At 42.0% G+C, this 15786-nt stretch overlaps 1 protein-coding gene across 2 annotated transcripts in view; it reads right to left on the minus strand.

Annotated features, from left to right (window-relative positions):
• The window catches only part of arhgap5 (Rho GTPase activating protein 5), a 37612-nt gene that overhangs the window by 19717 nt on the left and 2109 nt on the right, over positions 1 to 15786 (minus strand). The window contains exons 2-3 of one of the 2 annotated variants that reach the window (XM_046855516.1): positions 10724 to 14615; positions 10206 to 10356 (exon numbers count right to left, since the gene is read on the minus strand). In XM_046855516.1, coding sequence (XP_046711472.1) covers positions 10206 to 10356; positions 10724 to 14437 — 3865 coding nt within the window. In that variant the 5' untranslated portion in view covers positions 14438 to 14615. Of the gene's footprint in view, positions 1 to 10205; positions 10359 to 10723; positions 14616 to 15786 lie in introns of those variants that run through there. The other variant, XM_046855517.1, reaches the window with a different exon arrangement.

Below are 15786 nucleotides of genomic sequence, written 5' to 3' on the forward strand. Positions count from 1 at the left end.
TCTATCTATCTATCTATCTATCTATCTATCTATCTATCTATCTATCTATCTATCTATCTATCTATCTATCTATCTATCTATCTCTTTCTCTCTCTCTCTGTAATATATATATATATATATATATATATATATATATATACACACACACACACACACACACACACACACACACACACACACACACACACAGACAGACAGATAGATAGACAGATAGACAGATAGATAGACAGACAGACAGACAGATAGACAGATAGATAGATAGATAGATAGATAGATAAAGCTATATTAGAAACTGTACTCTGTCGTGACTGGCCTGCTCGAATCTGATTGGTCAAAAAGTGCATTAATTAACATATAATATTACAAAAATCTTGGGCTGGAACATGAATGTTAATATAAAAATTGCTTGGTTTTTTTCTATAATGTTTTTTTTAATGGTTTTAATGGTTTAAGCAGGAAAGTTTTTTGTTAGGAGACATTTATTGGTTTTTAATTTCCGTGTGTGTGTGTGTGTGTGTGTGTGTGTGTGTGTGTGTGTGAGAGAGAGAGAGTGAGAGAGTGAGAGAGAGAGAGAGAGAGAGAGAGAGAGACTGGTTAATCACCGTTTATCACAGATATAACGCAGGTGAGAACAGGAACCAAATGTGCCAACTGAAACTTTCTATGACATTAAATCCGCCTATAAATTAAAAATGTGCGATGTCTCACTCATGGATAAAATCATGAGATTATAGTTAAATAAGGGCGTTTTGTGCTTAGTGACAGCACAAGACAAAAGCCACATCACGACACCCACAAGTGTGCATATCACAGGTCTGTCGTGTGTTATTTCTTACATAATCCATGTTTGGGGTTTATGTAGCATCACACCTCATTGTTGAATTGTGTTCTATAACGGCAGCATGCCCTGTCATGTTTCATTCATAAAAGTTGTCCATACTGGTATAACAGCATAAGTACATCCCACACATTAAAGGACACATTACTCCCACTTCTATTACTACTATATTTCCTCCTTTCCTACACACACAATCACAAAAAAAGAAATTCCAGAGTAAGAACAATAAACAGCGACAGGAACATGGCCTGTGTATGCAACACAGCTGGATCTTTCCTCTCATATAGCACACAGCATGGACCATAAAGTGGGGTGAAAGTGAACTAAGGATTGTCGGATTATCCAAATCTAAGCACAGCTACTGCAGAGTACATCAGAGAAGCTGCAGCTTTGATAGACTGATTTGACGGTGCAGTGCCAAGAGCTGCAAACGGCACTCAGGATGCAAGTGCGCTGGAGTATGTTGATACAAATAGGAAAACACTCACACCCATGTACTGTAAGAGAGCTGCAACCCACTGACCAAGTGTTTCTTCATCTCTCACACATTCATGGAGGATGATTCTGCCCTACACCACCCACACCGCTTCCTTCAGAAGTAACTAACAAAGCGATTCGATCCCGAATTCAAATGTCTAATTGGGGCAGAAATGATTCATTCGTCATTTTGCTGAGAAAATAGATAACCAAGGAACTTCAACACGGCCAAAACCTTTATCACAGAAGATCGCACAAAAAATGGCGATAAACTGCCACTGATTTTTATGCATCCGTTATTCATTATTTAATGCATCTGTTTAATGCCTTATTTTTTCGAACGAAGCACCCGGCGACGACGAAACCACTGACGTGGTGTTTCAGAATCTGCTTCTACAACCGGAACGTCTCAACTCATTAGAAAGTCAGCACTCATTGAAATGCATGAAGATCACTTCAGTGAACGCCAGACTAGTTCGACAAACCCTGAGATGAAAAAAAAAAAAGCATGACGCTGCTCTACTGGCTGAGGAAAGTGATATAATTTAAGTCAATGAAATTCCTATTAGAGAAAAAAAATAAATAAATAAAAATAATCGTTTATAGCTGCACCATCACATAGCTTTCATCACATAGATCAGAGATAACGCGGTCATGCTTATCGTCTTGGAGAACCCGAATTCCACTACTGTACCGTGAAGTACGTTAATCGACGGATTCGTCTTGTTTCAACAAAGCAAAAAAAATTTGAATGCAAATTTGTATACAGTAGTAACAATTTAAAACACTTGTAGGCAGATGTTCCACAAACAGTGATTATCTAACATGTGTAACTTATATAAGATGATTGTTTACAGCACATGTTTATTATACACAGTCACAATCGGAAGTAAAGCGCTGTAACTTCTGTTACAAGGGAACCTACAGTAAAGTCGTCAGCATCATAACAACGTCAAGCTATTTATTTATTTATTTTAATACAGCACAGGATAACTTGTTTCTTGGACATTATACATCATCAACGTAACCATACATTGATGGCTTCTCAATAAATAATGAAATAATTGGCTAGAGCTGCTATAGTTTGTGTTCCTTAAATGCAGTTATTTAGAAATAATCAGCCATGTTTTGCTTCTTACTTACTTTATACATAAAATAATTTAAAAAAAGTATTTTAGTCAATGCATAGTGTAGGATTTAGCATATTAGTCCTTGCAGATCAGCATACTTATCCAGTGCTTTTTTGACTTGTATGCGATTCTAAAGTTTGAATAATGGGGCACTAAAAAACTGCAAATCGCAAAAGGAACACGTTCGTTCTGTCACCCAGAAATCGATGCCGAAGCCATCCATGACCCAGGGGTCAAAGACAGCAGAATCGCCCTTGCTAACTGTGTAAGAGGGATGCCGTTTCCTAGTCAGGGTGAAGAGCGCTTGGTTTTTGTTACACAGCCCTATGACACAGCAAGAGCAGCAATTCGAATAGATTATGTACTCCAAGGAAGCATGTGTTAGCACAAGGACACGCTATTTTCTAAAGCAGTTTTGAAATAATGATTGTATTTCTCAAACCAATCAGTATTAAATAGTATACATTTCATAGCTAAAAGTATTGCTGTGCTAGATTTATTTCCCCATCAGCATTCAGATGAAAGCACAGATGAAAAATGATAAAGGACAACAGTCCACACAGGCAGTTTTGCAATTTTACATAGCTATGGGTTTCATGCAAATCATAAAACTCATAAAACAAAAGGTTGCTTAGATCAGAACGAGCTCCTGGTTGAACGGAAGGCTTTTGTAAGAGAGATGAAAACACACAGGTGAATAAACTCGACATCTCGTGGGCTGAATTGGGGCTCAGACTGCATAGTAATGAAACATACCTTGGACAACAAGATGGTGCATAATCGTGTTAAGAAGAGTCAAAGTTGAGGTTTGTACTGCACGAGAGAGCTCGTGTGACGGCGTAATCGCATGCCTGGTTGAATTAGAGGCACATTATTGCATATATTCATCGCACGACTTCAATATACATAAAGAGATTTGTTCCAGCATAGCAGACGTCGCCTGAGCACTGATTCGACACAACTCCATAAGCGAAAAATAAACGCTTATTTGGGAAATTTAAGCAGGTCCAAATAGAAGCCGAATCATCAATTTCAAGAGCAGGACATTAATATTTGTCCTACAGTTCCTCAAAGCAGTTGACACAAAAGAACAGGGCGAGGAGGTGGGGGGCGGGGGAGAAGGTCAGAGAGTACAAACTCCCTCTTTGTTTTCATGACAAAATCTATAATAGGATGAAAGGTGGGGCATCCAAAGGCAGGGACAAACCTAAATTCATGGTTAATAACTGAGGTCATGACAGATGCGCGCATTTCCTTGATGTGATGATGCGCTTCGGTAGAACGGGTCTTATAACGCCGCTTTTTAGTGCCTTGACAATAACAAGCGGCTCGGACTGTGTTTTAACACTCAGGCCTTGACAGCAGGTTTAGTCACGAGGAGACGACAGATAAAAGACAGCTCTGAGTGCTTTTACATAAGCACTACAGTCTGTTAGTGTGAATAGACTGAGCTGGGTTTTATCCAAAGGTGTGTGCGTGTGAGTGTGTGTGTGTGTCAAGTAAAGCCCCCTACAAAATTGCCAGAAGAGGCTTTAGCAGATGCGAAGAGTCTTATCTGCTGCCTGCAGCGAGACTCTTCTCGTCCAATAGGACTAAATCATTAACATAAAGATTCGCTGCTTCACGCATACACACATGGACCCCTGCTATGTTGACACAGGTGACATTCGATGCAGTGAAAGCATCCTTAAGCACTAGTGCTTTGGAGTAGTGCTCACACCAGCAGAACATGTGCCTCACAGGGGCTGTACAGTGGCCCAGGACATCTGCACATCAGTCCAGCTCATCTCTAATTCATAGTGAGCAGATGCGTTACAATTTAAAAGAAAAGCGCCTTTTCTGTGTATCTGGGGATGAAATGTATCACTGTATCACCAAGGGGACATGGCTTCGGAGACACGGCTTTTCTTTCTCCATCCTGAAGTTTGGATGAGAACATCATTTTGAAACTCTGTACATGGAACTTAACTGCAACTCTGTATGTGCATGATTTCATGCATTTTGCATTCTGGCTTGTGATTGGCTGCTTGGATAATTACATAAATGAACAGGTATCCACTATTTCCTGTGAGTGTATAGAGTACAGTAAATCTTCTTCTTCGAGTTTTCCCATTAGGGGTCGCCACAGCGGATTATCCGTCTCCATACCACCCTGTCCTCTATACATCTGCCTCTTTACACCAACTACCTGCATGTCTTCCTCACCACATCCATAAACCTCCTCCTTGGTCTTCCCCTTTTCCCCTTCCTGGTGGCTCCATTCTCAGCATTCTCCTACCGATATACCTCATGTCCCTCCTCTGCACATGTCCAAACCATCTCAATCTCGCCTCCCTCACCTTGTCTCCAAAACGTCCTACATGCCCTGTCCCTCTAATAAACTCATTTCTAATCCTGTTCATCCTCATCACTCCCAACAAAAACATCTAACAGAGTACAGTGAATGATTGTTACAAATCATGAAGTTAGCTTTCAATCTATTCATATTACAGCTTGATTATTCACGGTAACAATTGCATTAATATGCAAAAACAGAATTACAGTGAACACCAATGATGTTCAACAAATACAGGAAAATTAAAACAGAGTCACAGTGTTGTATTACTAGCTTAAAAAAACTGTTCAAATAAGGGAAAGCCTAAGCATGTACAAAATAAAAGTTTTTTTTATGTTTTTAAAATATCCATATATTGTGTTTTCGATTCATCAGTAAGTATCTAATGTTTTTTATGGTAGTAGCTGAATTTGAATAGAGAACAACATAACTGAGCACATGAAGTAAAAGGTGCGACAATGACGGCAATGGTTTTACCGCGTTGTACCGTGAGGTTGAAAATGGATTAAAGATAGAGGATGATGGATTAAATGTTTTTTTTTTATCATGCAAATAAAGTCCTGGCCATCCCCACAGCAGCAACCTGGCATGAGCTCTCATGAGGTTTTCAGCTGTCACTACCAGCGTTAGCCACAATGTACACAGAAAGGATTGAGTTGAAGATCTTGAGTGGCCTGCACAGAGCAATGACCTCAACTCCACTAAACTCCTTTGGGTTGAACTGGTACAAAGTTCCTCAGTGGAGTTCATTATAGCAGCAACAGGGGAAATCTAGAATTGGATGTACAACAAGCACATGAGCATGATGTCTAGGAGTCTATTTAACATTTGGTCATATAGTAAAACCTGGTGTGAAACTGGCCAAATACGTACAATATATAACTTAACATTTAATGACAGTTTTTTAGGTCTTCTATACCAGTGGTCCCCAACCTTTTTTGTGCCAAGGACCGGCCTTTAAGGTGCGGCGAATAAATACAACGAAATAAAATGATACGATCGGCATAAAAACTGGTATTTTATAAATATAATAATTGTGAATCCACTGTGTTGTTTTATGTTCATTTTGATAGTGTGGGGGTTTTAATTTAGCGGTAATGTATTATGTGTTAGCGGCCGGAGCAGCCCCTTAAAGAAGGTAGCGGATGGAGGTAAGACATGTGACCGAGGCATCTTGACATGCATCAAGAGTGAGTCATAGACAGATGTGGCGGAGAGAATCCAGTAAATATCCAAAATAAAACATCGTTCGGAATCAGATAATAAATAAAACGGAAATAATGTAAGTATGTATTCTTTCTGTGCGGCCCGGTCGGTACCAATCAGCCGGGGTTTGGGGACCAGTGTTCTATAAGGAGCCTATGAGATAAGCAACTCTTTTTTAGTGCAGGTTAGTCTTAATCGTAATATGTGGTCTTTCTCCACAATGTACAAGCCTACCACATCGTGTGACGCCTCTGCTGGCTCATTTGTGTGAGCTTCAGTGCTGATGTCCACTCCGATGTCTACAACATGGAATAAATACACTCCGTGATGTGCCGCGACAGCCTGTCATAAGCAATTTGTTCCGACAACTCCTTCCGTTGTATACCACAGACAGCAGATTGCCACTGGGAATACTGTGACTTTGGGTTGTTGAACATTTTTTTGCTAAGCATTCACCAGGGACCTGGTACATGTGTCAAAAAAGCTCTGCTTGGTTGAACAGGAGACGTCAGAAGACACCGGCTAAAACGTTACAGATGCACGCTTGCTAACATTTCAGACATTACAGCGGATAATATCGACGCAAAAAAAAATAATACAAACTTCTGCAGACCTGATCGACGTACGGAATGAGCAGATCCTCTGCATGCGTTCGTGTATGTTATTTACCTGAAGGTATTTCACGGAGCCGAGATTTCGTAGAATTTCATCAGCCGTTTATCTCGCTTAGCGTCTCTCGAACGTTCGAAGGCGATTCGAAAAAGAAGTGTGTGCGCGTGTGTGTATTCTCTGCGTACAAAACAATTCGTTTTTATGGTGCTAGTAAAAAAAGGTGGTAGCATAAAGTGCCATAATGAAACAAACCAGAACCACTCGTGTTTATAGCATTAAAACTGTATTTATTCAGTCAAGGTATTAGAAGTCTCTTTCTCCCTCTCTGTTGAGTTAAACATCCTCTTGATGCACCAATGATCAGTGATCTTGTCCCTTTCTTTTTGCCTGTCCCTCACGATACCTCTGGATGGCGTTCTCTTTAAATGTAGAACACTCTGCGCAGCTGAGCGACTAAAGATCGCGAAGTTACCGAGCAACTCGAGAACTATGAACGGATGGACTCGGAGTGTAATGAACACAAACAGTCTGCTACAATGGCTGAAATGCTGCACCGACGGTTCTGCATTTAAACGCCCATCACCGAACAGTGATAATAATACGCCACAACAATGATATGGACATTCGGGGCCACCCAGATGAGAACGGATTCCATTTTGAGTCTGGTTCTTCTCTAGGTCTCTTCCTCATACAATCCGAGGGAGTTTTTCTTCGCCATTGTTGCCACTGTCGCATGCTCATTAGGAATAAACTTACAGGAAGTAACATATAAATCGAAATTTTATAGCCTACTTATCTCTGTATAGCTGGTTTGGGACAGTGTCCATTGCTAAAAGCGCAATACAAACAAAATTGAATTGAATTATACCAGGAGGGATTTTTATGTAGGTGAACCTGCAAAAAAAAAATCGTAGCTGAATACACGTACACTAGAACTCCAAGACAAATGCAGGTTGGCCATAAGATATACTTGAGTTATACTTGGGAACTGACAAAAAAACCTGAATAACTGCGGCTACTTTTCAGAGTAATATTGCTGTAACGGGGCATTTCATTTCTGGCTGCTTTAAGAAAGTGCAGGAAAAAACCACCAGCTCTTTACCATTATATCTTTTTCAAGTAGCACAGAGAAGCAGTAGGCCTAGCCATTTAAACAGACAATACAAATACTTATTTGTCATCATGACAGCAGCAGTGAACAGCTGAAAAAGAGCCAGGTGGGGAAGCAGGATGCCCCGACAGCCGAGGCGAATCTGCTCCACAAATCAATGTCAAGCTGTCTGTTCACCTCTACTGGTTGAGGGTTGTCCTCAGAATGGATCGTTTGGCTACACATAACCGTGAAAAAGAGAAGGAGATTAAGAGATGCCAAAGTCAGATTTATCTACTGCCACAACTTTACATCATCACTACAGCTGCTCTTTAAATCGGTGCCATTTAAACACGGCATATTTCACATCGTTTACATTTTACAACTCAAATCGTCGCCTTTCCACTTCAAAACCTTATCTGAGATTTGAGGTAGATACGATTCAAACTTCCTAAAAATCAGGGGAGTGAGGAGTTTTCGCAACTTTAAAGGAAACGGAAAACGACTTCAAAATGCTTACCGCAGTAGCACGTTTTAAAATGCTTTCCTCGCTAGCTTTTTGCCCCGGAGAGCACCGCTTACGAAATTTAAATGCTTTCAACAGCATAAATATTCATTCGAAATGATAGGAACGGCGGCGCCCGAGGAAAACCCCAAACAAACAAACAAACAGACAGAAAAAACCCACTGCGCATTTACATTAGACAAACTGATCGCGCGCACTTGCATCGCTAATTAAAAGATCGCTCCTTTAGCTAGTCACGCTCTGCAATATCCCTCTCTGCTTAAGTCGCATCCTGGGTTTCAGAGTATACTGCACACTGTTCATGTGCAATTATAGATTTCGTATAAAAACCATATCGTATTCATCATCAGATTACGTGGAAAATGTTACCGTTCCCCCATGCCCCTTGTCTAAGGGATATTGTCGTAGGGGCGCCATATAATTTCAGTTTTCGTCCATGTTTTGCCAGCAGATATTCACATATTCAAAATAGGTTTTTAAGGTTCACAGAGGATACAAAAAAACCAAAAGATAATACGAAAAGCACGGTCCGAGACGAACTGTTTATTTTTGCCGATTTTAAAGCTGAAAAAGCCACGTTTTTTTTTTTCCCGCCCGACGTTTTAGTCCAATATAACAGCTAGACGATGGAATCGACGTGCAATTACTATACCCTCAATCGTCCCAAGTCGAATTAACACTGAATAAAATGTAACAAATAAGATTGAATACTGTGAGAAAGCTGGGAGAAATGGCACACTGCTGCTAGAGATGATAAGCGAGCCTTCAAAGGCTATTAGGAAAAGTCCATTTAGAAAGAGAAAGTAAAAAAAATTGTTCGCAATGTCTGTAAACCACAAAATGGAAGGCGAAGCGACAAGCCGAAGGATACAGCATGTTTGGACTGGTAAAAGGCTAGCTGTGATGGACAAAAAGGCAAAAGCATTTTTTTTTAAAACACATCAAAGAATGTGAGCAACTATAAGTGTGTGTGTGTGTGTGTGTGTGTGTGTGTGTGTGTGTGTGTGTGTGTGTGTGACCTAGATGACCCCTTTTATCCACAAAATGCACCGAAAAGGCTTTTATATAAAGACCTAGAGTACTGAGATGCAGCCACGGGCGTTCTAAGGCTTCGCTGCAACAGTCGACCTAACAATACAGAAATGTGGTTCGGGGTATTACAGCACTTCTGTGATACGTGACGTGAACACGTTGGAAGACAAGATGTCAGGCAATTCCAGGCAGCTGCCTAGCTACAAACATTGAATCTGATGGCTTCTCTTCTTGTAGTTACGCAGCTGTACGTTTCCCTGTACAGCAATTTATCTTAAATCAAGTAGCTCGTTAAATGAAACTATTTAATAGAGCATGAGTCCGGGGGGTGAATACAGTAAAAGAGCCTCCTGTTGTGCTGCGTCATCAAATCATCAAAACACACCTCGCTGTGGAATAGCTGCAGGCCTCAGCATACTTAATGCAGAAATGACTTCTGCAAAAGGGGTTACGCCGAAGACGAAAACACCTTCACTAACTTTTTTAATTTGCATACATCACGTCCAAGTGCAGCAGTGCTGGTCAGCTCGGGTAGCTTGTAATGCAACAGCAATGTTTCTATATTCTGAAGATTATTTTATATGGTCGAGCTACATTTGTCCTTGTGTAAGCAAGCTGCTTAAGTTGCATCACTATCACTGCTGAATAAGATCTTGCCTTTCTCAGATGATTATTTCCTCGTCTCATGCTTCTCATAGCTGCTTTGTCCTCACTATCTGACATTCTCTGAAAGGTGGCCGCACGTATAAGTCGGCATTAACTCTTACCATTCATATCGAGGCCAGGCTATAGATCTAATTCTCTCATCACACACTGGAGGAAATATCACCCGAACATTTGACATCATCGTTCCAACTCAATTACAATGTGTAACCTTCAGCGGTAAACTGTCTGTGCTACGGAACAGCGCGACACACCGTTAAGCGGGAGTTGTTATTTTATCGACATTTTTGACTGACCTGTACGCTCAATGTAGTCCACACACTTCTCAATAAACAGAGGAATAGGCCTGTCTGGGGTGACCAAGTTCTGTAGAGGAACACCAAAATAGTTGCTTTCCCAATTTCTTCGGGTCGGTGGATACAATGGCTTTGGAACTTTCGCTTTAACCTATGAAAAGAAAACAAACGGATACATTTCATTTTTTTAGGATCAGTTTTAGCCAGTCAGGGTTTGAGTGAATCCTGGACCTATCCCAGGAATATTGGATACAGGGTGAGAGAATATACTCCAGATCCACTGCACCACACACACACATTCACACATGGGCAATTTAGCATAACCAATTCTCCTATTTGCTGTTTTATATTTAGTTTTTTTTACAGCGGGAGGATACTGGAGACCCCAGAGGAAACCCGTGCTAAACCAAAACATGTTAAACAGCAGTCAGAAACCTGAGCTTGAGCCGAGGATGAATTTTGCGTCACTTTTAGACTCATAAACTGTATGTAAATGTAAAAAAAACATGCAATTTAACCTTTTTTGGTTCCTTGTTTTTTGTTGCTTTCTTTTTCTTCAACTTCTTGTCCTCCTGCTCTGGGTCTGAAGTTATGGCTGGATTGTCTATCCCTCCTTTCCATGGATCAGCAGGTGAAAGTAAAGGGTCCTCTTCACTTCCGCGGTTTCCTCGTCCTTTTTTCTTCTTCTGCACCGCCGGCCCCGATTCGTCATCGCTGACGTCGGAGTGTACTCGTCTGTGGTACATTTTTGTCTTGCTGAAAAGGATCTTTGATCGATGCTTGTATTTGGACGGCCGCCTGCTACCCTGTGACTTCAACGTACGATCAAAGCCGTTCTCCTCGTCCCCGTAATAACCGTGATGGCCACCGAACGAGTTGCGCATCTTGACTATCCTGCTGTGGGTGTCCTCTGGAACAGCGTAAATGTCGTCGTTGTAACCCTTCGATTTGGCCAGAGTGTCTATTGGATCTGCGTAATTGTCAGCCACCTCAAGGTCGTCATGGACCATAATCTGGCCTCGTGTTCTCCTGCTAGACCTCATTCCAGCTTCTATGGTCTTTAAAAGGTTGGGGTCCAGCTTCTTAACATTAGGTTTGTTCAGCACAGGTTTCGGTCTCACCGGGGGAGGCACTTTGTGGTTGCGTTCATGATCACCTAAAGGTGTGCTGTGGACAGGATACTCATTCCCTTCTAAGTCAATTTTATACTTTCGTTCACTAGGGGTGGGGAGAAGCTGTACATCATCCCCTATAGGGCTATAAGGGGGTGGTCCCTCCGCATCATCTTCAGAGTCGGGGTAATAAGAGTAGGCCGATGAATGGTTATGTGGCGATTGAGGGAAGACGTCTTCAGAGGTGCCGAGGTCCCGCGTATTATCGAACATGTAGGAGCTTTCGATGCTGTTCTTCTTTTCAAGTACTTCGTTAAAAAACGGCGTGAAGACTTCGGTTTGCCGGTGGTACTGAGACAACGAGTAGAGCGCTGTGAATTTGGCTGCAATCTCTGTAGCAATGTGTTCCCCCTCAGTCATCAGCTCCTTGATTGCTTCGTTCTCAAAGAAATCTGCCTGACTGTCAGTGATAGCAACCATTTGGACCGGGATGACATCTTGGACCTCTGCCAAAAACGCCCGCAACATGGCCATGGAGGCCTTTCGTTTCGCTGAGTACACAAGTATGTATCCGTGCACCAATTCGTCCTTTCTGATTCCAATTGAGGAGTGGTATGAGAGAACAGTGACTTGTATACGCCTGCGACTGTCACCGATGATTTTGTCGAGGTACAGGGTGTTGCTCTGACCGGGTTGACCCGCACTACAGGAGAGCGAATCCAGGAAAGGCGAGAGGATAAGATCTACGCTGAACGGGTCGCCACACATAGCGCACATAACTATTCGCAAATCCGTTTCGGACAAATCTTTGATGGAGGGCATAGGATTCATCAAGTCAAAGTTGTGCTTTAAGCCTTCAAGGACTGCCCTGAGCCCTTGTTTGATTTGAGATTCGTTAAACTTTCGGGGAAAGGTCCCAGAGGGCATGTCTATGAATGTGCACTGTAGCTTATTGGCAAGCTGTTGGCCCTGATGCCTTAAAATAGGCATGTTTTTGCAAACACTGTCTCGCTGACTCGCTAGGATTAGGATAAACGGCGAGGGCTGGGCAAATCTATCTCTTTTGCCCTGACAAATCTCGGCTCGAATTCGGTTTATGCGATCGCCAAGGAAATTAAGTGACTCTATTGAGCTGAAGACACAGAAGAACCCGTGAGGTTTGAAATTGGATATCCAGGAATGGTTCAAAAGCATGGGGGAACTTAAATCAACAGGTAAAAGGTCCAATTCATAGATTTTGCCATCAAGGGTATATTCATCATCTGTGGACTGAGCTTTGATTTCATTAGCAAGTTCTTGAGCTAGTCCTTCGCGGCCAAGAAGACACAAGTTCACTTTATCGAGATTGGAGCTGTTGTAGTAGAGATTAGTGCGACCGTGGTCCAACTGGACCAGCCTATTTGCGAGTACCTGCTCAACTTTCAGATCCACACAGCTCACACCACTCAGACAAGTCTCTTTGGTGGGATGATAAACAAATCCGATGTGTTTCAGTAAAAGGGACTCCCGATCTGGGGCGAGCTTCTGTAGAGCTCTGTATCTGGGTTCCTCATTGAGTACAGTGTGGATTTCGCTCATTTTATCACAACTCGGGGTGGCATTCAGATCCAAGTCATAAAACAGCTCGGCATGCTCGAAAAGCATTTCCTGAAACTCCTCTTTGGCCTGTTCAACTATTTCCTGCTGATGCAGAGCGTACACATCTCGGCGATCAGCTTCTGTGATATACTTGTATGCCTCGTCCTCCATGACAAAACACATGATCTCTTCCCACGGTTGGCCAGGACTTATGAAATGTACTCTGTCCAGCGTCTTCTTAAATTTTTCCTTCATTTCCATTCGCCTCTTTTCCGATATCAAATGCTGCACGTGGTTCTGGTAAATCCTCTCACCTTCTACAGTTTTAAGGATGTCGAATGGGACTCTTCTGTCGTCTGTTTTGTTCACATGATCCGTCTCATTCCATGGGGTTTGCTCTAGCACAACAAAGTAGTACTGAAATTCGTTCTTGCTTTTTAACAGGTTCTGAGCATCGGTCCAGCTCAGGTTCTCAATCTCCTCCAAGTTGCTGAGCATCTTGTTAAGAATTTTTGGCAAACTCGAGAGATAATCATCTCTTCTCTTTTTGATATGCTCCTGTCTCAGCTGCTCAATGTGCTTAGAGAAGGTGTTTCTAGCCTTCTGGGTACCTTCCAGATTGATGTATTCCTCGTAGTCTGAAAGGTTTTTCAAAGAGTTGCTCACAACTTTCCAGCTCGTGTGATAATCTCGGACAGACTGAACAATAAGCTTTTCGAATTTGACCGTGACCGTGGCTACTAATTGTCTCTGAGATTTGTAAGCCTCCAAGTACGGGATAATTTTGGATTTACCTCGTGTTTTGTCCATTTGCTGGGTTAGCGCATTAAAACAGAGGTCCACGTTGACGGACGATACCGCTGATGTCTCGACCAACAGGAGATTCTTTTTGCTTGCAGCAAAAGCCTGGACATCCCGCAAGTATTGCTCAACACAAGAATCGCATTTCGTCGCAGCGATGATGATAGGTTTTTTAGACTTGGCAATTTGCGAGTAAAGGCTGTTGACAAATTTCATCTGGTCGTCGAATTTCCGGTTGCATCCTTTGCTCACGTCTATGCACAGGACAAAAGCGTCAATGTTTAGCTTTCCGTCGGGCATCTGCTTCTGATCAAAATCCTGCTCCAAGCCAAGCTGATCCGTGCAAATATACATCAGTTTCTCCGCAGACTGCAGCTTTGTAGTCGCCGCCCGCTTCGAGTAGGGTTGCAAATTTGTGCTCCGATGCGGCAAAAAGGTCTGGTCGTCAATAAATTCGGTCTGTTCGATGATTTGAATTCGACAGTCAAGTCCATCATCTCCTCTGTGTAACACTTCCCCCCAGTACAGGAAGTGATCATTGTTCACCACACGACCTCCGAAGTCGATTGTGCTTAACACAGAAGTGTGCTCTGAGTAGTAGCTGTCTGCGCTGGGACGCACATATCTGTTGCATAGGCAGGACTTGCCCACGCCACAGTTGCCCTTTTCTTTCTCAGTGCCTGAGAGCCCGACTACACTGATAGTGTATGTCGGTGGACGGGGCTCTTTATTCTTGGCCATTATACAGCCCCTCTCATTGCCTTGTTACTCTCAGCAAAGTCTGCCAGCAAGGCAAAGATAAAGTTCCATTGGCTACTGGTGATGTGTTTCCATTTCTTGCTCTGAACAGATGTGGATATCCCTTTCCTCTGGATCGTCAGTTATGGAGCAGCTGTGCTTCTCCTCAGGCATCACCTACCTGCAATATATAAAAGGACATCGCATTAGCATACACAATTGACCGAAATACAAACTTTATTGCCAATAAAAGACAACGCTATTGTCGATGAATACTTATTCGCCTGCCAACTTTATTACCGGCATGTTCACATAGGGTACGATACAAAGAGAGAGAGAGAGAGAGAGAGAGAGAGAGAGAGAGAGAGAGAGAGAATCTAAGAACAAGTAAGACTGGAATAAAAAAATAAAAAATTACTATATCGTAGTTTCATATCCTCATACCCTCTGCAGTATTAGATAAACTACCTTATAATATGCTATACAGTAATTACCATACACAGCGAGTAGTAAATTATGTTTTCAATTAAAAAAAAGCACCACTTTTGTTCTCTTTAGTCAAACGATTGAATATGCTGGAGTTGTGTAATACAAGTCACTTTTTTTTTTTTTAAACCTCTTTCATCACTGACCTGCTTTGATACAAAAGAAGAGGTAGAAGCTGGATGTCTTTTATACACATTTATGAAGCTGTTTGAAAATAAAGGGTGTACGATCTTTTATCAGACTTTTATTGTAACTAAAGTTTGGCTGCATGAGCAACTCAGGATTCACAAGCGTGCATTTCCTTTCATTACCTACAACAGATCAAAAGTGTCCATAAATATGTATACATTGGACAAAATACCCAGACAACACATGCAGTCATTCATGGAAAGAGGCCCCCGAAACATGATCCAACTGTGCTCGGTGCAATGCACTTCACCATCAATCCTCTAACTACTAGCGCAGCAGTGGGGGCGTGATGATCTACGATTATTTAAGATACGCAGCGTGTTAGGTACTACTGGTTACTAATCAAGTACCTACAATGTGTGCATACAAATTCCTATATCCAAAAGTAGGGCGTAAATGTTTGCCTGACTTTTGAAGTAGAACCGTAGGATTCTCCGTAATAAACCACGTCAACAATCAAATCCTTTCTAAAATGAACCTAACACTGCCCTTGCACTTCGATCCATGTCAAGGATGACTAATTGCACTCTGTTCACCAAACCATGCCAGACGGTCCAGAGTGGTTACTAATCCATATTTTACGTACCCTGGTTGAGCACCTGTGTCCATCTCCCCCTAGCAAATAAAATTAAAACTAGGAAGTATTCTCTGGAGGCTGATCTATTTCGAATAGGCAC

This window comes from Silurus meridionalis, chromosome 8 (assembly GCF_014805685.1).
Source record: "Silurus meridionalis isolate SWU-2019-XX chromosome 8, ASM1480568v1, whole genome shotgun sequence".
Lineage (NCBI taxonomy): Eukaryota > Metazoa > Chordata > Actinopteri > Siluriformes > Siluridae > Silurus > Silurus meridionalis.